Here is a 22476-nt window from a genome sequence, read left to right as displayed (position 1 = left end):
TTGAGGGGGAATAAATCCAGCTAACACCAACCAAACGTGAGCATTCCCACTGCAGTTGTAACATCAATTATTCAACCCGACCCTGCCAACAAGTACATTATTCCTGACATAACTTGGGCACTCTGGGAAGTATGCTAATTCTTCAAAAACTCTCATATATTCTGGAGTGAATGACTATCTCACTCCATTGCTCTGGTGAAGTAAAGTGCGAATGCTCCTTCCTGGGCGCCCAGTGCAAATGTGGCCCTTTGAAACACTCATTCCTGGCCTCCCAAAACACTGTCAGGCCAGGTTTATGCACTTTGCATCTGCAAGCCATTTCCTTATATTTCTTAATATAAAAATTTCAAGCAAATAGGAAAGTAGAATAAAACAACAAATATCCACATACCTACCATCTTGATTCAACAACAGTTAACATTTTGCCGTATCTGCTTCATACGCATTTATCTATTCTTGTTAAATTATTTCAATGTAAATTACATCATGAAACCCCACCCCCCAATGCTTCAGTATGCATTTCCCAAAAAAGGGACATTTCCTTATATAATACCATTATGACACTAACAGAATTAACACAGATTGAATAATATGTCTAATGCCCATTCCATAGTAAAATCTCTCCAATCACCCCCAAAATATGTTTTACAGTTTTCCCAACCAACATTCAATCAAGGATTATGCACTACATATGATTATGTCTCTTAAATCTCTTGTAATCCAAAGCAGTCTCCTTGCCTTGGCCCCTTTTTGAATAGGTAAGGCTAGTTGTACGATGTCCCACATTCTGGATTCGTCTGATGTTTTCCTCATGGTATCAGGTAACTGGTTTCTGTATCCCCTGTCCTCCAAGATGGAAGTTAGACCTCAAAGCTTAATCAGAATCAGGATGAACATTTTTGGCAAGTATATTTCACAGATAATATGTTTTCGCATTCATTACATTGGAATCCAATGTTGGTGTGCCTCACTGCTAGTGATGGGATGTTTAATTACTGAGATCATCTGGTGACCACAGCTCTCTTCACTGGACGATCTCTCAGGCATCTCTTTGTAAGGAGTAAATATTCTACATACAGTACTTTAGCACCATGTGAACACCCCTTTCCCCATCCCTTTCAACTAGTGGTTTTAGCATCTGTTGATGATCTTTGAATCAACTGTTTCATGAGAGTGGTGCAAAATGGTGATTTAAAACTTTTTTCCATTCCAAATGATTATGTAGAATTATTATGTAAAGTAGAGCTTTCCCTCATTAACTGGGGCTCTTTGGTTACCTTGAGTTACCATTCCTATTAAAAACAGATCATTTTTGAGTGTGAGTTTGTGAACCCTTTTTATGTTAAAATTTCAAGCTCCTAGATGGGAGGGAAATATCTCTTTGATTTTCTAGCACAGAAATTAGGAAATGCCTGTGTGTTGGTCTGGCTTAGCCGATAATAAAGAGTAACAATGAAAAGCATCATCACCGGATTTTCTCACTCATAAAGATACCGAGAATTTCCAAAGCACCCTCCCTTTTTTCTTATTCTGAATCTATGTCATGATATTTCCTTTTAAATCGAAAACATGAAAATACCCTTCCAGGGAGCATATCTGAATCCTAAACTGGAGCAACCAGGTTTCTTAAAAGATTGTGTCTTTTCTTTACCTATTATTCCTCCCGTCCTGAGCTGAGAATCCACTCCAGGGCTGCTTTCCCGGCAATAAAAAGTACCTATTTCTTTTTTGTATTTGCTTTGTTCTTTATCAGCTTCACCCTGTTGAAATTCATCTCAGCAGAGAAAGCCACCTGCACAACCACGCCCCCTCTCAGGGCCAACATTTATATTCCAGACACAGGGTTGAGGGAACTTTGCAGAGCTCTAGGAAATTATTTTTTATGTTTGAAATATTAATAAAAGCTAGTGCTTAAATAGCACTCACCAGGTGGCAGGTACTGTCTCAAGCATTTTTCAGATATTAATTAATTCTCAGAACCTACCTATGAGGTAGGTAATATCTTTGTTTAAGATGAGGAAACTGAGGCATAGAGGTCGAGTAGCTTGCCTGAAGTCAAGGCTAGTGAATGGTGGCCCTGAACTTGAACCTGAACAGTGAGACTCTGGAGACTGTGCCTCAGTAACTGGCCTGATACTAGCACAGTAACAGCAGGGAGACCCCAAGTCACATCACGGTGAAATCTCAGAACCCTGAGAACGAACAAAGGATCATAAAAGCTTCCAGAGAGGAAAAACAGGTTGCATCCAATGAATGGAGAGTAAGATTTCTCATCATCAATGTGAGATATTAAAAGAAAATAGAGCAAAAAAAAAAAAAAGAAAGAAAGAAAATAGAGCAATGCCTTCAAAATTCTGAGGAAAAATAATTTTTTGTAACTTTATTTTTGGCTGCATTGGGTCTCTGTTGCTGCGCGTGGGCTTCTCTAGTTGCGGTGAGCAGGGGCTATTCTTCATTGCAGTGTGCAGGCTTCTTATTGCAGTGGCTTCTCTTGTTGCAAAGCATGGGCTCTGAGCACGCGGGCTTCAGCAGTTGTGGCACGTGGGCTCAGTAGTTGCAGTGTGCAGGCTCTAGGGCACACAGGCTTCAGTAGTTGTGACACGCAGGCTCAGTAGTTGTGGCTCATGGGCTCTAGAGCGCAGGCTCAGTAGTTGTGGCGCACGGGCTTAGTTGGTCCGTGGCACGTGGGATCTTCCTGGACCAGGGATCGAACCTGTGTCCCCTGCATTGGCAGGTGCATTCTTAAGCACTGTGCCACCAGGGAAGTCCAGGAAAAATAATTTCCAGTGTAGAAATCTGTATCTTGATCAAACCATCAATTAAGTGGGAGGATAGAATAAAGACATTTTCAATATGCAGAGCCTAAAAAATATTACCTCCCATGTACCCTTTATCGGGAAAGTACTGGAGGACCAAAGGGAGGGAGAAACCAAACCAAAGGGCCACATGGGCTCCAAGAAACGGAGGGTCTGACACAGAGAGAGAAGGAAACCTCCAGGATGATGCAGGGGGTGCCTAGGGTGCAGAGGACAATCCGCTCATTTTGGAGAAGGAGAGAAGGTTCTGGAAGATGTGCCTCCAAGAAGATAAACTTGACTGAATACCTGGTATGTCTGAGTAAATCCAGAGCTGTTTTAGACAGTTAGCAGAGAGATGGGCCTCGATTAGTGGCAGGAGGAGGTGAGTGAGGGGGGACGAAAGGAGGGGGGTCAGGGAGATATAGAGAAGAGACACCATTAGACTCACATTTAGGAATTTGGTCCAGCAACATTGCCCACCCGCCAAGTGTATTGTCACTGCTGAGTCTCCGATACACAGAAGTGAATATGACAAACTCCTTACTTCAATGTAAATAATAGGCAATAACTGGGAGGTTTGGGCCTTGGACTGCAGGAATGTTGGTCCTGTAAACTTTAAAAATGAAATAAGGCTTGGGAACCTGCAGCTAAAACCAGGAAGGAAGAGAGAATAAGCTGGGGGAATGGCAGTGCTGGGTTGATGAGCAGTTGCCGTATTTCCCCCAAGGCCTTTCCTTGGACCAGCTGCCCCTCCTGAAAGGGCAGGGGCTGCAGAAGGAAGGCTCTTTGGTGGGAGCACCTCTGGTCTCTTCATCCCAGCCAGGGGGACTGCTTATTGAAAGGAAGACCAGATCCCCAAATGCCCTAGGAAAATGCAGGCAGGCAGAGGGAGGTGGGAAAACAATCCCTCACTATAGATGACTGTATTGATCAGCTAATGCCCTAAAGCAAGAGATTTACCTCAAAACTGCTTGTAGGCACAAAATAAGTGCAACTCTCTGACAGCCAGGCCTGATTAATGCACTTTTAATGACATCAATAATTATAATCATACAAGGGAGGAAACAAAGGACAAATGGAATTTACCCAGGAATCATTCTTTATGCCAATATATTTATGTGAAAAAATTTAACCTGCGGCAACCAGAAAACACTCCCTTTAGCTGCTACATTTTGATTTTCACACCCAAGTTATTCTGTTCTCACATCTCCTTCATCTTGGTCATTTGGTACTTCCATCACCTCGAAGGTCAAAAGCAACCAGCAAGAGTGACTGTGACACAGTGACGGCTCACAGACCTCACAGCCTGGCCACTGGACCGGTGCCCGCTGCTATATACAAGGTGGCAGCACCCACTGGTCACCTAGACAGCTTGCATGGGCCACGCGGCCTTGCACCTGAGCACCTGGGCTCCCACGCCAAATCTTCGGGGCCCTTCCTCAGCCCCTGGCCTGTCTCCTCTGTTAAACCATGTTGTTCCTGGGATAATGATCATTCCAAATTTTACAGAATTTGGAAATCAAACATAATTCTAGTGTGTTCATTCCATAGTGAAAACATTAAGTTCAAATCATCTCAGTGTGACAAGAGAAAAGGATCCTTCAGTTTTGTAGGCAAAGTCTTTGCAGTATGTCCCTAACCAACGTGAAGTCAGAGATCGTGGCAATCTTTGAGAAGCAGATTCAGGAATTGTATTCTTTGGTAGATGACAGGGAGTCAATGAATAAAGCACTCAAGTTTACTTTGTCTCCTGCACTGAGCTCTGTGTAAGTTGACTCCTACCTACACTTCCCACTTGGGCCAAACTGCTCTGTCGGCCGTTATCTGAATCTACATTTTGCCATCCTAGTTGAGCATGTACTCAGGTCATTTTCTTTACTTGGAACTTCCAGTTGGTCTACCAAGAGCCAGGTCCTTTTCACAGGTCCAGTGCAAGTGCTCTCTACCCCCTTTTCTTCTAAATATCTTTAATCAGAAATGGCCTCTTCCCGATATAATTTTATTCTACTTATTGTCTGTACCAGCCACGTGGCTGGCTGTATCCTCACTTCTTAGTGATTTGCGTTTATATCTCATCCATTGTCCCATCAGATAGCCAGCCTCTAGAGGCCAAGGATCATGGACCATATATCTTGGGTTCCCCCTCCTTCCATCATGCAGAATACTCACAGTAGGTACTCAATAGATACTACTTGAGTGAATGAATAAACTTTCAGTTCAGGGCTACTGGCTTCATGTAAGTGATCTGCTTCCTTAAAGCCCAGTCTTTATTTACGAAGGTAAATCTGCTTTGTTGAAAATTAGCATTTTATAAGCATCATTAGTTCGAATTAACAGAGAAAACAAGCATCAACTTAGGAATAAAGCATTCTATTTTCATCTTTAGTTAAAAAAAAAAACAACATGGAAATGATGATTCAGCTCACTTGGCTGGGCAGTGCTTTTGAAGATGAGGTGAAAGATGTAGTTTCCATAGGGGGCCTCTCATCTCCAGAGACTGCACTTCTCATTCTGAAGAGTGAGCTCACAAGCAAGAGACAAGGGGATCCAACAGGAGAGCCATCAGTTCAGTCTATGTCCTACTGATGTTAGGGTAAGAGCATCACATATTTATAATAAAGAATGACAATTACTTCAAGTTACTAGAATACCAACAAGGAGATATATTCCTATTACTCTTGCCAGAAAATGTATGACCAATAATTGAGAGAAGAAATGGGAATCTTCTTTTTCCAGCAAAATGATGAACTAGATATTCAGAAATCTCTTGTTATAAAGCCACTTTAAAAGCTCGGTGAATTATAGGAAGGAATCACTTTTGGTATACACAACAAATGAGTCCACAAGAAGCAGCAAAATTCTCAAGCCCTAAAAATGAAGAGGAAGCCAAACATCAAGACTGGGCAGCTGAAATTGAAGCTGTGGCTGAGTGTCTGCCTCTTAGTTACAAAAAAAAGTTTGGATTTTAAAGTCTACCTGTGGCATAGCATAGAAGGCCTTGGGCCCATTCAAGATGGTAGGTAGAAACAAGGCCCATCACGTAAAACAAAAAACCAGGTGGCACATCCTCTATGAAAGGATGGGTTAGAAAAATATCCCCACTAGCAATGGAAAGAACCAAGGGAATCTGTCTTATACTTTGGGGTGGGAAAAAGTCTTCACTGATAATTCAGAATCCGACCTACCCTCACTGGCATGGATGAAGAAACCCTATGCTAAGAAATTAGCTTACAGTTGTCCAAAGCCTGTCAGACATAAATTTTCTGTGAAAGGACACGTGTAAGACTCTCACAGATAGAGTTCCCCTCACTAAATGTAAGCTCACCATCCCAAATTCTGAAACATATAACGAACCACCAAGAATGAGAGTCTGAAGAAGAAACTAAGAACAGAATTAAACTCCACTGATACAGATGATAAAATAATTGTGTTTAAGATGTATAAAATGATAAAAGAGGGAATCAAAAATAAGAGAGAGACTCGCTTCTGGCCAAGATGGAGTAGCCCATCCTTCTCTAGTCCACACACTACTACTAAAATTCATTGCATGTAATACAGCTTCTAAACATAGGAAGACGCTGGAAAGAAGGAGGACGAGGGGCTAGGGAGTGGGGGACATGAGGAACGACAGGGCAGTGTTCTCAGGTTTCTGTTTTGCCTCCCTCAGACCTCCCACACGGGGCGCTGGAGAAGCCCACTGACAAACTGCTAACAGGCACAGACAGAAGCCTCAAGAAAAGCTCATTCTCTCTAACAAACGGCTGGGAAGAGCAGGCCCACCAGGACACAAAGCCTTTTTGATAATACCTGCCCTACCCCAGCTAAACGTCAGAGGGAAAACTGCCCCCCACAGAGTGTCTGTGCTGGGAGTCGTGGTGGAAGGAGCTTGGTCCAATGCGCTGGTGCCATATTAAAACTCTCAAGAAAAAGAAAAGTCAAATAAATTAAGGCCCACCCATACGTGGGATTCTATATGGAATTAGGTAGATTTTCAAAGTTGTCCACAATGTATTAAGTGAAAGAAAAAAACAGGCCATAGAACAAAATAATACGTATCCATGAACGTTCACATTTTTGTTTCTGTGTGTGGGGCGTGGGGTGGTGTCTGTGTGTACAGTTATAGGGGACTGTGCACTTTCAAGCAACCCCAAAGCATATAAAATATGACTTTTATAATGAACATGTATTATTTTTCTAAATAGCCAAAATGGTGAAAATGATTTCCCTCTTGGGGAAAAACATTACCACAGAAGGATACAAAGGCAACAAATGATAGCAAATAACCAAGCCATCTTCACCATCAGGGTGTATACAGAGATGATGATACTTACGTCACAGTGGAGAAACTATGAGTAGTTTTTCCCTGATTCTCAAATTTTCTGTAAAATGGTTAATTTTATACTTTTTAAAATTTGGTTTTAGAATTACAGTTCACATGTCAACCTGCACCCTGTTAAGATAAAGTAATGCCACAGCAGGCCAGGCTGCACTCAGTTTATGTCTGATGAAACCAAAAAACTGAGAAGGTGTGAATGGCGCAAGGGCAAGGTTACTCCTAGTAACCTCCTGCCCAGTCAGTCCTGGGCCTGCCCCGCTGCACCTACCAAATCCTGCACCACACACTTTTTTCCTGGTTGTGTCAGAATCACCCATCAACCACATACGGAGGGTCATGAACTTGGTATCATTGCACAGGTTAGTGAAGCTTTGTATGGAGAGAAGCAATTTCAAGCAAAGCAATTTGACCACTGGTAGGCACGGACATACTATTGCTAAAAAACAAAATTCAAATGAGTAAATTTAAAGATCTAATTGGCTTTGTTCAACGATTCAGGAATCCAGGAGCATCCCATCTAGCAAATAGAAAGGAGCTCTGAAGACACGTACAAAATGGAAAATGTTTTATGGGCAGAAGGAGATGCAACAAGAAAGTTATGAGCAAAGAGTGGATTGTTTTGGGTAAGGTCACCTTCTTTTGGGGAACAGCAGAGTCTATCCAGTGGATTACCTCACTAGTAGTGACCAGGTAATTCCAGACTGACTGGTTAAGATTACATTCCTGGGAGAGGCTGAAACTGCTATTAGGTTAAGTATTGAGTCTCAGTTTGATGATGTGGGCTTAGAACAAGTGACTTCATTTGGGGCCTGTTGTCCCTTTTTTAAAATGATAAAAGATTTTAAAAGCCTGAAAGCATGATTGAATGCTATTGCAATGAAAGATGCAACTATCAGATCAGAGTGAGTTAATGCAAACCACTGTTTCCTGAAAGGTGTTCAAATAGAACATTGGTCTTATGAGATGCTCCTTAAGGAAGGGATTCTGGGGTCAAATAAATATGGAATGTACTGCTTTCTCATAGCTTTTCTTGGAGAGTCACAACACACAATAGCATCTTAAAGGCACTGCGAACTCCTGCCAGGGTGGAAATCAGTTGAACTGTAACTCAGTATCTCTGAGTTAAATTAGATCCCACTAGATCCCATTTTTTGGATAAAGACCTGTGGGGAACCATTCTTGGAGAAATGTTGATCTAGAGGGTAATGATAGTCAAGGCACGAGGCCAAAAGGTAGGACCTCAGAGAGCACAGCTTCTCCCTAGAGCCCAGGAGACACATGGAGCTACTGCGGAAAAACCCAGGGTTATGTCTGCTGACCCCTTCAATCACATGTATACACGTCTATAGGAATCTCATGCCAGACAGGAGAGAGCCCATATGGGAAGAAGTCAGTTTACATGGGTACATTCTTCCACATTCCCAGTGCCAGAAGCTCTAGGATCTTATGCTTTCTTTACATATTAAGATTTTTTTTTTTTTAAATCCAGAGTGTGGTCATACTAGGTGGATGATTTTTAAAAGGGATAGTGAAATGTCTAGCCCTTTTGCAAATAACAAGGAAAAGATGAGTTTCAACACGCTTCACACATACAATTTTTATACCTTCTTTGTACAAACTATCATCAAGTTTAGTAGACATCTAAAGATGGCATTTGCCTTAATAGCCCTGTTCAGTATTTTGTTTCCCTCTGTACTCCTAGGCCTGAGTTTGTGAATACTCAACAATACTAACTGTGCTTGTTAAACATTTCTTCCATGGCTATTACTTTAAGTGGTAATATTAAATATGCAACATTCGTTATTCTTCTCATTGCTAATTTACACATCAAATGACACAGATGAGCTGTTATTTCTTGCTTCCTTCTTGTCCTTTCTGTGATGCTATAGATCAAGGAAAGAGGTCCTCAGAGGAGAAGCACTGAATAAACCAAGATGCTGCACGCCACCTCACTGCTGAGAAGGGAGAAAATGACTAGCCCTTTGAGACAGAACAGATTTGTCTAGGGAAAGTGATAAGTTAACAAGCAATAGGTGATAGCCTAATGCCTTGGAAGATGCTGTAGATAAGAAATACCACTAACCAACCATAAAGAATTTCTTTGGGGATTTTACGACTGGATTTTTACATAGTTTGGTATAATTTAGTTATTTCCCCAACAAGCATAGATTGCTTGAATCAGATAAGTTTATTCCCTCATCTAAGACCCTGAAGCCAAAATAAAAGTCTGTCCCAATACTCTTTTTTTTTTTTTTTGGTCCCAATACTCTTGATAAAAATATACTATTTCCTAATTTAAGGACTTGGACAGTATGTAGCAAAATACTTAAAAATAAAAACTATGCCCTTTCATACAGCAATCCTACTTCCAGAAATCTGTACTCAAGAAATAACTAGATGTTGGTCAAAGATTTTTATTCAAGGAAGTTCATTTCAGTGTTATTTATAATAGAGAAAGTTGGGAGCATCATTTATGTTCAACAGGAAAGGAATGATTAACTAAATTGTGGTATATTCACATGTGGGAATTTTGGGCAGCCATTACAAAATCCAATTTTCAAGGATTATTTAATGACGTTGGAAATGTTCTTACTATAATGTTAAGTAATGAAAGCAGGACCCTGGTGGGAATACAAAATGTACAACCTCTATGGAGGGAAATTTGGCAAATCTCTACTATAATTTCATGCACATTAACCCTTTGACCCAGCAACTCTACTTCCAGGAACCTTCCCCAAAGATACACTGGCAAACACGCAAAGTGATACATGCACACCATTACTCACTGCAACATTACTTATAAGAGCAAAAGAGTAGCAACAGCCCAAATGCCCATCAGTAGGTGACTGGGGTAGATTATCATATGAACAAGATGGAATACAGCTACAAAAGGAAGGAGGGAGAACTTTCTGTACTTATTTGGAAAGATCTCCAGAACATTTTGTTATGGAAAAAATAAAAATACAGAACAATTTCTATAATATGCCGCTTTTTGTGTAAGTAAACCAAGTTCAGTTATTTTATGGAGTTCTTAAAAAAAACTTGACAGTTTATTTGTGGAGGATGTGACAGTCTGTCTCTAAATAATGTCTTTCTAAATAATGTCTGTCATTCCTTCCATTAGTCCAGTGAGCCTCAGCCGGGGGTAATTTTGCCCCCCTCCCTGGGGAACATGTGGCAATGTCTGGAGACCTATTTGGCGGTCACAACGGGGGGTGATGCTACCAGCATCTAGTGGGGAGAGACCAAGGATGCTGCTCAGCATGGTACAGCGCACAGGAGGCCCCACAGCAAAGAATTCTCTGGCCCCAAATGTCAAGAGTGCTGAAGATGAAAAATCCAGAATTAGCTCTTCCATCTTAGTTATGCCATGTCTGTACCATTTTCTTCATCAAAATGTTACTGTTATGATAGGTTTGGTATTATTACTGAAAATTCTGTTATAGTCACAAATATAAAATATATCTACATATTAGGATAAAGTGAATAACAATTATATTAATGTTGTTAAGAACTAAAATGTTCACAATTAGAGAAAAGACACAAATATAAAATCAAATAATTTAAAAACCTTGTAATCTTAAATTTGAGTGGTAAATATTAGTATGAACTCATCATTTGCCTCTTTTTAAAACTAGGTATGTATTTCCTAGCTCTGCCCAATCAAAAGGCCAGGAAGAAATGATAATCCAGTAGCAAGGAACACCCATAACTGTGAGACTGTGATCTCTAAATATATTTCCCATTAAAGGGAACCAGGGCTCTGTGAATCAATGGCTGATTCCAGGTCTGGAGCAGAATATCAAATTGAGCCTGGGTCACCTTGTGCAAATGACAAAGAAGCTTGGCCCTGCCACACCTAACAGAAGGGGAAGCTAAGAAATAGAATCCAAAAGTTGGGGTTCTGTTATGAAAGTAGAAGGATGAAGTAAATATTGGGAGGCAGGGGCTTCCCTGGTGGCGCAGTGGTTGAGAGACCGCCTACCGATGCAGGGGACACGGGTTCGTGCCCCGGTCCGGGAAGATCCCACATGCTGCGGAGCGGCTGGGCCCGTGAGCCATGGCCGCTGAGCCTGCGTGTCCGGAGCCTGTGCTCCGCAATGGGAGAGGCCACAACAGTGAGAGACCCGCATACCGCAAAAAAAAAAAAAAAAAAAAAAATATTGGGAGGCAGTTATCAATCTCTGCCACAGCAGCATGGGGGCTGACAATCAGTCTCTGATCTGCCCTGTCCAGTAGAGTAGCTGCCGACCACATGTGGCTACTGGGCACCTGAAGCAAGGCTAGTCCAAACTGAAGCATGCCCTAAGTATAAAGTGTACACTGGATTTCAAAGATTTAGTATGAAAAAAAGAATGTAAATATCACAATAATTTTTATATTGATTATATATGGAAATGATAGTATTTTAGATATATTGGGTTAAATAAAACATGTTATCAAAATTGCATATTATCTGTTTCTTTTGATAATTTTTAATGTGGCTACTAGACATTTTTTAAGTATGTGTGCCTCACATTATATTTCTATTAGACAGCGCTGCTCTAGAAAAACCAGTTACAGGGTCTTCTGAAAGGCTCGGAGCTTGGGAAATGGGACAGACATGGGAAGTTTAGCAAAGGCATGGAGAAAGAGGAACAAAAAATTCAGAGAGGGAGGGAGGGAGGGAGGGAAGACAGACTAGTGGCCACAGAACAGAAGAAAATATCTACAAATCTGATAGAGGACGAAACAAATCTTATCACTCAATAATTTAAAAACGGACAAAGGATTTGAAAAGATATTTCACCAAAGAAGATATGCAATTGGCCAATAAGTACACGAAAAGATGCTCAATATCACTAGTCATCATGGAAATGCAAATCAAAGAGAGGAGGTACCACTGCTCATCCACTAGGATGACTATAATCAAAACGACAGAGAATATCAAGTGTTGATGAGGATGTGACGAAACTGGAACTTTCATCCATGGCTAGTAAGAATGTAAAATGGTGCAGCCACTTTGGAAAACAGATTGGTCGCTCCTCAATTAAACATAGAGTTACCATAATAATTGCACTCAGAGGTATAAAAATAGGCAAATCTATAGAAACAGAAAATAGATTAGTGGTTGCTTAGTGCTGGGGGTGGGAGATGGGGATGACTGCTAATGGGTACAGGATGTCTTTTCAGGGTAAAGAAAAATATTCTAAAATTGATTGTAGTGACGATTGTATAATCATATAAATATAGCTAAAACCATGAATTGTACACATTAAATGGTGAATTGTATGGTATGTGAGCGATATCTCAATAAAGTTGTAAAAAAAAACTAATGATGTTATACCAAACAAGTCATGAGATCATAGTGAGAGAGAGAGAGAGAGAGAGAGAGAAAGAGAGAGGGAGGGAGGGAGGGAGGGAGACTGACTCATTGGTTACCACTGGAGGTTGCTAGGGCACAACTCATGACTCTAAAAATCAAAGAGAAAGAATTCTGATTTTCAAGTATGAACTACATTTCAGGGTAACCAAATAACCCTATTGGATGGGGCAAAGTTCTACGGTAGAGAATAATTCCAGCTATCAATCAGAAGGAATGATAGAATCACACCTCTAGTGAAATAAATGATTCAGGCAAAGATCATCAATGGATGCTACAACCATTGACGGGAACTATAGAGCAGAGGAACCTGGCTGACACACCTGAACCCACTGATCAATCTTGGTACCACCACAGGTGGGACAACAGGGCACTACATACTTCTGCATGTGATGCAATGTGATGTACTCAGCATCATGTATGAAGTATGTCGCAAAAAATTATATTAATCCTGAATCGAATCTAATCAATCTAACTTTTAGTCTAGAGTAATTATAAGGGCAAGAAGAACTAGCTAAGTATTACCATGAGCATACAGTGAGCCACATCCAGAAAGTTTAGACTCTGCAGGACAACCTCCCTAGCAATCAAGTCAATAGCAAGTGGGGGAAAAAAAGAGGGAGTCTGTTCTAGATTAAAAGATACTTAAGAGAACAACTAATTACAAAATGCAAATCTTGTTTGGTTACCAGTTCAGTAAACCAACTGTAAAAAGACATTTTTGGAACAATATGGGAAATCTGAATATAAACTGGGTATTAGAGGATACTAAGCAATTACTGTTAATTTTGTTGGGGTTGATAATGACACTGTGATAATGTAAGAAAATGTCCTTATTTTTTTTAAAGATGTATGCTGAAGTATATATATGTGAGAAATAACATAAGAATCTAGGATACAGTTTAAAATGTTGCGGCAAAACGAGAGGAGGCAGCAATAGATTAAATCAATTGGGCAAGATGCTAGTTATGGAAACTAGAAAATGGTGGGTTCATTGTGCTCTTTTCTCTTTAGTGTTTGTCTAGAATTTTTCATCATAAAAAGTTTTTTTTTTCAACCCAGCGACATTCAAGAATGGGTAGGACTTACCGGTTCCCAGATATGCTGAAAGGATGCAATCTGTGATGTCAAGGAATCCAAGCTCAAAAGCACATATGTATTTGCCATTTGACATGAGGAGAGGCAATTCTTTCAGAAAAACCCTTCTAGGCTTCTTTATTTTTGATTGCTTACTAGCTTTTTGTTTTTCCTCTCTGAACCATTTTATGTGAGGTTTCCCAACAACTGATCACCTCAGGGAAACTGCAGCAGCACTATAACCTCCTCAGCTAAGCCCAGGTTTCGCTGGGAGGTAAGGGCTCTCTATTCCTCCCTGCGGGGCACAGCCCTTCCCGGAGCCGTGCACGAAGCTGTCCAGTTTTCACCCACCCTCCTCAGCTGACTCTCACGGTCCCCCTGGGTCATAAGTAAAGAGGTTATGATCAACCCTCTTTCAAACAGGTGAAGGAATGGAGATTCTTTCTCTAAAGGACTTCACCGCCACATTTAAATGATGGTTCTCTGTGTGGATTCAACTTTAACATTGTGTGTAAACACCTCTCTCTTCACAATGTAAAATGCTGATCACCTTAGCACATTAGAAAAGTCTTATAAATTTGAGAAGAGTTGAAGCTGGGCTGAAATTATGAATATAGTTAAAATAACAGATTACACATGAACATCATCACCTCTTGCCAGTGACGACTTCTCTGGGAGCCTAGATGATCAGCATGCACGGGCAGAAGGGTGTCTCTTTTCACCTTGGAATGTAGAAACAGAAATGGACGAGGTAGGGGGAAGGGGAAGAGTGTCACGAGTCCCAGCTCTGCCGCACATAGGATGTTGACTTTGGGTGGACCGACCTCCCTTGACCTTGGTACCCACTCTGCAAATGGCAAGAGCAGCATTTCCTTATCTGGCTCCTGTCTTATCTGCAGCTCAAAAGAAACAAGGTATGTGAAAATATTCTTGTAACTATAAAGGGATTATAATTATTTTTTAAAATATTCTCTCCAAGTAGATATTATTTTTCTCTAGTCAACATCTCTTATTTCCCAATTCTGCTTCTAGAATTGGTCTTAAACTACTCTGGGATACAGTCTGAATAACAGACTCTGAGAGTAGATTATATTTTCAATTAGATATTATTTAGCTTCCTATTTACTGCGCAACATTAAGGTAAAGATTTTCCTCCCAACTTAAAGTTTAATTTTAACATGTTAAAATCCAAACATGTTATTTCTGGAATATTCTTTGAGTCCTGCAGATTTTAGCATTTTACAGTTCTCTGCCAAACCCCTGCTTAAACACATTTAATAACTTGGCTTTAAACTCAGAGTCTCCATTTTAAATATTGTCAGTGGTAGCCCTGACCTATGTTCCTTCTGTTCAGGCAGATTCTTTCACGGTACAAGTAGCAAGGATTGAGGACTTGACCAGGAAAGCCTTCAGCTTCATCTTCCAGGGCTGGAACCAAACAAGAGGACTTTTCCTGAAGTGCTCAGTATAATATCTTCATCTGTACTCAGTGGCTCATGAAAATGCATTCAGAATGTACTCTCTAGATCTCTTACCATGGCAGGTTGGAGGCTGCTAAGACAAACACGAGATCCTCGGAGCGGGCCAGCCCATCCATCTGCACCAGTAACTCAGTCTTCATCCGCAGGCTTCCTTCGTGCTCTCCCCTAGAGAAAGACGAGAAGGTGAGATGCTCCCAAGAGGCAGAGTCTTTGCTTTCATGACCAGAGTGACACTCATAGCAAGGACTCAGTGACGGCAGACCGGGTTCCCTTCTGACAACTAACCCCTTCCCTGCCGCATTCTCAGGAGCTACTCATCCCAGGGTTGGAGAAAAGAAGCAATTGGTACTACTTTCAAACAGTAACAGAAAGGAAGTAAATGAATATAATGATGATATTGAAAAGAAAAACAAAGGTTGACAATGAACCAGAAAATAACCGAAGGGGAGACAGTGGCACTAGTAGATTAAGAAAGGCAGCCCCACTGTGTCGACCTGCCGTATCATTTACCCTTTTAAAAAATGGCTTCATTGAGAATAATCCTTTTCATTTATATAGCAGGCATGAAAGTACTTTACACACACTATTTCTTTTAATATAATGTATGGACATAAACTGTCCAAGAAGAGATGAACCACAACACAATATTTCATTCTCTTCTAATAAGAGACAAGATAAGGACACGGAAACTAGGCTTTCCTTGCACAGCAGAATAGAGGCAGTTTTCTGTGCAAATTCATCCTCTGATTTTCCCACCACCCTCACTGCTGAGACCCTCCAGCCAAGAAAGAGGTCACTACACCATAGGACGTGCACAATCAAAACTGGCTCAAAGTCCTGACCAGCTCCAGCAGGCTCTCATGTAGATCAAGTTAAAAGGAAAAAAAAGTGCCTTTCTAGCACAACACAACATTCAGTTTCTCATCTCTGCCTGTATATGGTGGCAGCCCAAATTAGGCTTATGGGTTTTTTAAGAACTGTGCCCCTTTCTATCTAAGAGGAAATATAAATATCGTTATATATTTATCTAGCATTTACACATAATTACTATTCTTTTAACATAACATGACCCCCAAAGTCTTCAGACCACCTGCCCTTATTCCTTTATCCTTTGAAGACTCTCGTTTTAGTGTTTAACTTCCAGACAAGGAAACTGACACACTCAAGGCTGGTAGATGAAGTTTCCAAAGTAGCTCAATCAAAGCTGTGGAGGGCCCTGGGGATGGAGATGGGCAGAGTGCATGTAACGGCGAGTGTCACTGCAGTAAGGCAGGCCAGGAGCACAGGGCATTGCAGAGGAAGTGACCACTAGGGCGGCCTGGTGGGCTCCCAGCCAGGCCCCCGTGCAGCTGCCTGTTCCCGCCAGGCCCCCTTTGGAGAGGCAGATCACCTAGCCTGGGGCTGACTAGCACCCATGAAGCCATAGAAACAGTTGCATTTCAATCAACGACATGAATCCCATGCATCTTGGATGCATCTTGATGGTTGTTTTTCTCTGCTGGGAAAATGGTTTTTAATAAGTAAAATTTCATAAATTATATTCTAGTTATACTTCCAACAAGATAATTGTTTACTTTTTATTAATATTAGTTCTGCCTTGATGATAGACCATTAGAAGCCATCAATAAATGCAGCTGTGTTGAGTTTTCCCTGAGAGCTGTTTTTTCAAGCCAGGGATACCAAGTTTAGTAAAAAGTTTCAAAGAAAAACACCTCTGATGAAGACAGAAAGGTGTTCTTAAAACACACACACATACACACACACACACACACAACCTCATTACAGTCTGAGATGTGTTCTGCCTGCTGTGGACATTAGTGGACACTTAATCTTTAGAGATAACATATGTGACATATTTAAAATCGGTCCGGCTGAGCCACAGTCTGGTGTCACAGAGAAGTGGCGGCTTCCCTGGCCTCACACGCCTTGTCCAGGGCTGCCTCTCAGGGCTTAGCCCTTGGTAGCCCCGTTCCCCCCAGGCAGCCCCTCTGGCTCCAGGAGAGGTGTTCACGGGGGGCTATTTGGAGCCAGCAGGATGGTTATGGCAGCCTGGGATCAGGGGCTGGGTGATCTTCAGGCCTGAAATCCACTCTGTGGGGAAAGGGCAAGGGAGAATGACATTTCCTCTGGTTATAAAAACTATTTAAATCAGCTATTCAGTTAACATGATCTAATTTAAAGACCTTTCCGTGTGTCTGCAGAAAATCTGTGGGCTTATTAATAGGCTCATTCTGCTGGTAAATGTCGATGGGCTTCCGACCGTCAAACACACTTACGAGAGGGGAGCAGTGATGACCAAAAAAACCCTGTCTGTTACCCAGGAGCCGTGCCTCTCTGACTCATCACTGACTCCAGCTCGTCCAGGAAGATGGTGGAGGGGGCGTGATAGCGGGCAAGTTCAAATAACACCTGGGTAGGAGAAAAGCAACCACTTGTTAATTCATATACTTAAAGTTCTCAGATGCTCCCAGAGATTAAAAGCTTAGGATAGCTGTAATATTAAGCATTTATGCTTCACTTTGTTATTTCACAATAACTTTATAATCATTACAGTTACTTCTCCCTAGCACTACCCCATGGTCCAATTATTTCCATTTACCACTTGGTAAAATTACAGCCAGAGAGAGTAAGTGGTTAGCTCAAGGTTATTAATCATAGGATTTCCCTGGTGGCGCAGTGCTTAAGAATCCACCTGCCAACGCAGGGGGACACAGGTTCGATCCCTGGTCCGGGAAGATCCCACATGCCGTGGAGCAACTAAGCCCGTGCGCCACAGCTACTGAGCCTGCGCTCTTAAGCCCACGAGCCACAACTACTGAGCCCGCATGCCACAACTACTGAAGCCCATGCGCCTAGAGCCCATGCTCCGCCACAAGCGAAGCTACCGCAATGAGAAGCCCACGCACTGCAATGAAAAGTAGCCCCCGCTCGCCACAGCTAGAGAAAGCCCACGCGCAGCAATGAAGACCCAACACAGCCAAAACTAAATAAATAAAAATAAATAAATTTATATTTTTAAAGTTACTAATCATAAATGGGAGAGCTTAAGATAAAACTCAGTTCCTGAACTTTGTTAGTTAGTTAGCTAATTTGTTAGTTAACCCTTGAGACCCCCTGCCAATAACATGTTCCACATGGACACAAAAGCCTTGGAATACGTAAAATCAGTTAATAATTTTTTTTCCCTTACCACTTAGAGACAATAAGGTTATTCTCAGAAGGAAGAACTGCAGAGAAAGGGTAGAGTTCCAGTCATGGGCAACAAGGCCAAAGAATTTTGCCCTTTCTGCTCCCCAAATTACTCCACGGGGTCCCCAACACTGCTGTTTGGTAGGTTCAGGTACTTGAAGGCAATTCCCAATTGAATAAAATGTTCCATTCCATAATAAAATATTATAGACTGAGTAAGGACAGGAAAGCAACCAGCAAAAGAACAGCCATAAAAACAAAATCGAGAGCTCTAAAGGGAGATGTGGTGGCGATGAAAAGAGTACAAAAAACTATACCTTTTTTTAAAAAACCCTGAAACTAATCTCTTGAGCACCATATACAATTCCTCCCTGGTTGATCAGAGAAAGCATTAGAGATTTAGAAAAGAATAGATGTTCTTTAATAGGCATAGGAGATTTATTCTCTGTGTCACTTAGCACTAGCAAAGCATCACAGAATAAATAAGAGGGGAAGGGCTCAGAAAAGGCCAGATTGTGGTTTTCATAGTAGCAGCAGGTCGTCCCTTACAGGCCTCCCTGTCACTGAATGGGAAACTCCTCACCTTCACTGCTGCTTGTGTGTGTGTGGTCCCTCCATGCTCATGTGCAAGTGTTTTCCTTTCACAGAATCCTATTTCTGGCTCAGCCCAGTGAGCTTAAGAGAACAGTGTCAATGCCGGGACACTCATCACAAATGTTTTTTAGACACAACAGAGACCAACTCATTAGCAGCAGGTAATTTGTCTTCCTGTCACAAAAAGAAAAGCTCAAATATACCTGGTATTAAGGATGATTACAACAGCGGCAATCCACCCAATGAAAAATGGCATATTAGAACACTTTTACACGTTTTTAAGGAGCTCCCCGAAGTGCAGAGAGACCAACAGCCTCGATAAGACCAAACATCCTGCTGGAAGGAGAACCACGTCTGGAGCCTATGTCTCCACATGGACCACACCACTACCCTTCCACTGCCAGAGAATATATAGAACCCTGGGTAAGTGCTTGGGAAGCACTAGTCTAAAATTTTCAGAAGTTCTTGGAGGAAGTTAAATCACACAACTGGGGGAGGGTGGAATGTTGAAAGATGTGAGCAGCAACAGGTGTGTCCATTTGCTAAAGAGACCACTCAGCTACTCAATAGCATCCACTCCTAAGAGACATGAACATTAGGAGGGGAGGGAGAAACGTAACCAAGGGCTCCCTATAAATAACTCTTTAACTGGAATAGAAAGAGAAGCAAATGGTAGGAAAGCGTCTCTGATTTAGGGGAAGGCCTTGAAGGGCTTTCTTTATCTGAAAGCTTCGCTGTAAGAATCTTGACAGCATGACCAAGGTTTTCCAGGTGAGGCTCTTTCCAGGAGCTCAGAAAATAAGAGTAATTTCTGAAAGGACAGAAGATAAGATCCTTCCAGATTAGCATTAGCAGAGTTATCTGGTTTCCTTTTTTTTAAAATTAATTAATTACTTTATTTATTTACTTATTTTTGGCTGTTTTGGGTCTTCGTTGCTGCATGCGGGCTTTCTCTGGTTGTGGCGAGCGGGGGCTACTCTTCGTTGTGGTGCAAGGGCTTCTCCCTGCGGTGACTTCTCTTGTTGCAGAGCACGGGCTCTAGACTCGCGGGCTTCAGTAGTTGCAGCATGCAGGCTCAGCAGTTGTGGATCATGAGCTCTAGAGCACAGGCTCAGTAGTTGTGGCTCACGGGCTTAGTTGCTCTGCAGCATATGGGATCTTCCCGGACCAGGGCTCGAACCCGTGTCCCCTGCATGAGCAGGCGGATTCTTAACCACTGCGCCACCAGGGAAGTCCTGTTTTCCTTTTGAATTATTTTTTAATATCCAAAAAATATTTCATAGAAAATAAGAAATATGAATATCTTCTAAACCTATAGAAAGATGCTCAAATTCATTCAGAATGAAAGAAATGCATGTTTGAGCACTTAAATATTACTTTCACTATCAGACTGGCAAAGATTTTTAAATTTGGGTACTACATGGTGTTGGCCAGGGTGTGAGGAAGCAAACACACACACCACTGATGGGCATGTAAGCTGGTGCAACCCTGTCGGCAGGGAATTTGGCAATCAGTGGTTTTCTTTCCTTCTGACCCAGCAACTCTACTTCTAAGAAATTGTCCTACACTACACTATATGCAAAGACACGTGTATAGAAAGACTCTTCACTGTAGCTTTCTTCATAATAGCAAGAGACTGGAAACAACCTAAATGTGTATTAAGAAAAGATTGGTTAAACACGTTTTGGTACAACCATGCAATGAAGTGTCATGCAGACATATTAAAAACATGTTCTGTCTATCTATAATAGTGTGGAACAATATCCAAGTTACATTGTTAAGTGTGAAAAAACCCACAAGGTACAGAAGAGTATGTGTGCTATGTTCCTACTTGTATCTTAAAGGGAGGGAGATCGAGATACAGTTGTTGATGTTAATGTAGATATAAATAAATGTTCTGGAAAGCAATTGTAGTAGTTTCCTCCAGGGAGAAGGCTCAGGGGTCTTTTTTACTATTTTTTTCAGAAAGACTACTTTTTTTTCTTTGGCTGCATTGGCTCTTCATTACTGCACCTGGGCCTTCTGGCTTTCTGGCTTTCTCTAGTTGCGGCGAGTGGGGGCTACTCTTCCAGGGGCTCCTCTTCGTTGCCATGCATGGGCTTCTAATTGCGGTGGCTTCTCTTGTTGCAGAGCACGGGCTCTAGGTGCGCGGGCTTCAGTAGTTGTGGCACACAGGCTCAGCAGTCGTGGCTCGCAGGCTCCAGAGCACAGGCTCAGTAGTTGTGGTGCACGGGCTTAGTGGCTCTGTGGCATGTGGGATCTTTCCGGGCCAGGGATTGAACCTGTGTCCCCTGCATTGGCAGGTGGATTCTTAACCACTGCGCCACCAGGGAAGTCCCTGAAAGGCTACTTTTTAAATGTATGGTAAAGGAAGGGGAAAAAATTGGGGGCGGAATCATTTCCTAACTCTTAGAAGTCTAGCAAAACAATACTGAAGCAGAGGAGAACTTGAGTTAAATAAAATGCTCACACAGAATGGAGCATTCTAGTTAAATGACTTTTCTGGCTATTCAACATTAAACAAGAAAGTCCATTTAGTTTAAATCTTTGTTAGGAATATTCATTAGGGCTTCCCTGGTGGCACAGTGGTTGAGAGTCTGCCTGCTGATACAGGGGACACGGGTTCGTGCCCCGGTCCGGGAAGATCCCACATTCCGCGGAGTGGCTGGGCCCGTGAGCCGTGGCCACTGGGCCTGCGTGTCCAGAGCCTGTGCTCCGCAGCGGGAGAGGCCACAGCAGTGAGAGGCCCGCATACCGCAAAAACAAAACAAACAAAAAAAAAACCCAGAATATTCATTAAACATCTGAATTTCTTCTTTGCCTGGGTGAGTCTTGTCCAGGGAATCTTCCTCCGAGCACCTTGCAGTGTTTTGTACTCATAGTTCAAAACACCACTTTTCATAACAGGAGATGAATCTAAACTGATTCTGGGGGCACCTTGTAAGTTTTGTTGTTCCTCATCACGCAGAAATGGAATGTTAAAAAGTCTTCAGGCTGATAAGAATTCTAGTTTGTTGGATTTAAGCTAATGGAAATCTAGCTAACTAGAATCACATGGAACCCATAAATTTAGAAGCAGCTAAAATTAAACCCTGTCTGGCACTGAGTTAGACTCAAGATGAAGAACAATGAAATAGAAGATGTCAACATAGATTTCCATGAATTACAATCTGGTAGGGGTGATAAGAATTTATAAAAACTTACACACTTGAAGTAACTTGAGAACAATCACAAAGTAATAAGTAATAGGTTATTTTAGGTAAATCAATCCTTTAAAAATATTTTATTATCACTTCCAAATAAGCAACAATATTTCGAAAATAAGTCTATCCAAAGTAATGTAATTTAAGCATAATATTTTAGAGTAATTTCTTTTCAGGAAATATATCATATTTATCCACTTTGTATTGATTACTTATCAGTCATCCTACAGAGTGCAATAGTTTAACAGGATTTCTAAGCAGGACCTACCTTACACTGAGGCATAAATCAAAAAACAAGTGTTCTCATAAGGTGACTGGAAGATATAGTAAAATTTTATAATATAAAATATACCATATACTATGAATGAGATATTGTAAAGATGGAAACAATCTCTGAAGGGAAGAAAAAAATCCCTACAGGCTATGGGCTCTGCAA

At 41.5% G+C, this 22476-nt stretch overlaps 1 protein-coding gene across 1 annotated transcript in view; it reads right to left on the bottom strand.

Annotated features, from left to right (window-relative positions):
- KATNAL2 (katanin catalytic subunit A1 like 2) overlaps nucleotides 1–22476 on the bottom strand; it is a 95990-nt gene that overhangs the window by 7813 nt on the left and 65701 nt on the right. Inside the window, exons 12-13 of the mRNA XM_060029003.1 lie at nucleotides 17372–17463; nucleotides 15109–15219 (exon numbers count right to left, since the gene is read on the bottom strand). Coding sequence (XP_059884986.1) covers nucleotides 15109–15219; nucleotides 17372–17463 — 203 coding nt within the window. The remainder of the gene's footprint in view (nucleotides 1–15108; nucleotides 15220–17371; nucleotides 17464–22476) is intronic.

The sequence above is a fragment of the Delphinus delphis genome, chromosome 13 (genome assembly GCF_949987515.2).
Source record: "Delphinus delphis chromosome 13, mDelDel1.2, whole genome shotgun sequence".
In the NCBI taxonomy this organism is placed as follows: Eukaryota; Metazoa; Chordata; class Mammalia; order Artiodactyla; family Delphinidae; genus Delphinus; species Delphinus delphis.
Note: the sequence above shows the minus strand (reverse complement) of the source record. Positions and strands in the feature narration are given on the sequence as shown.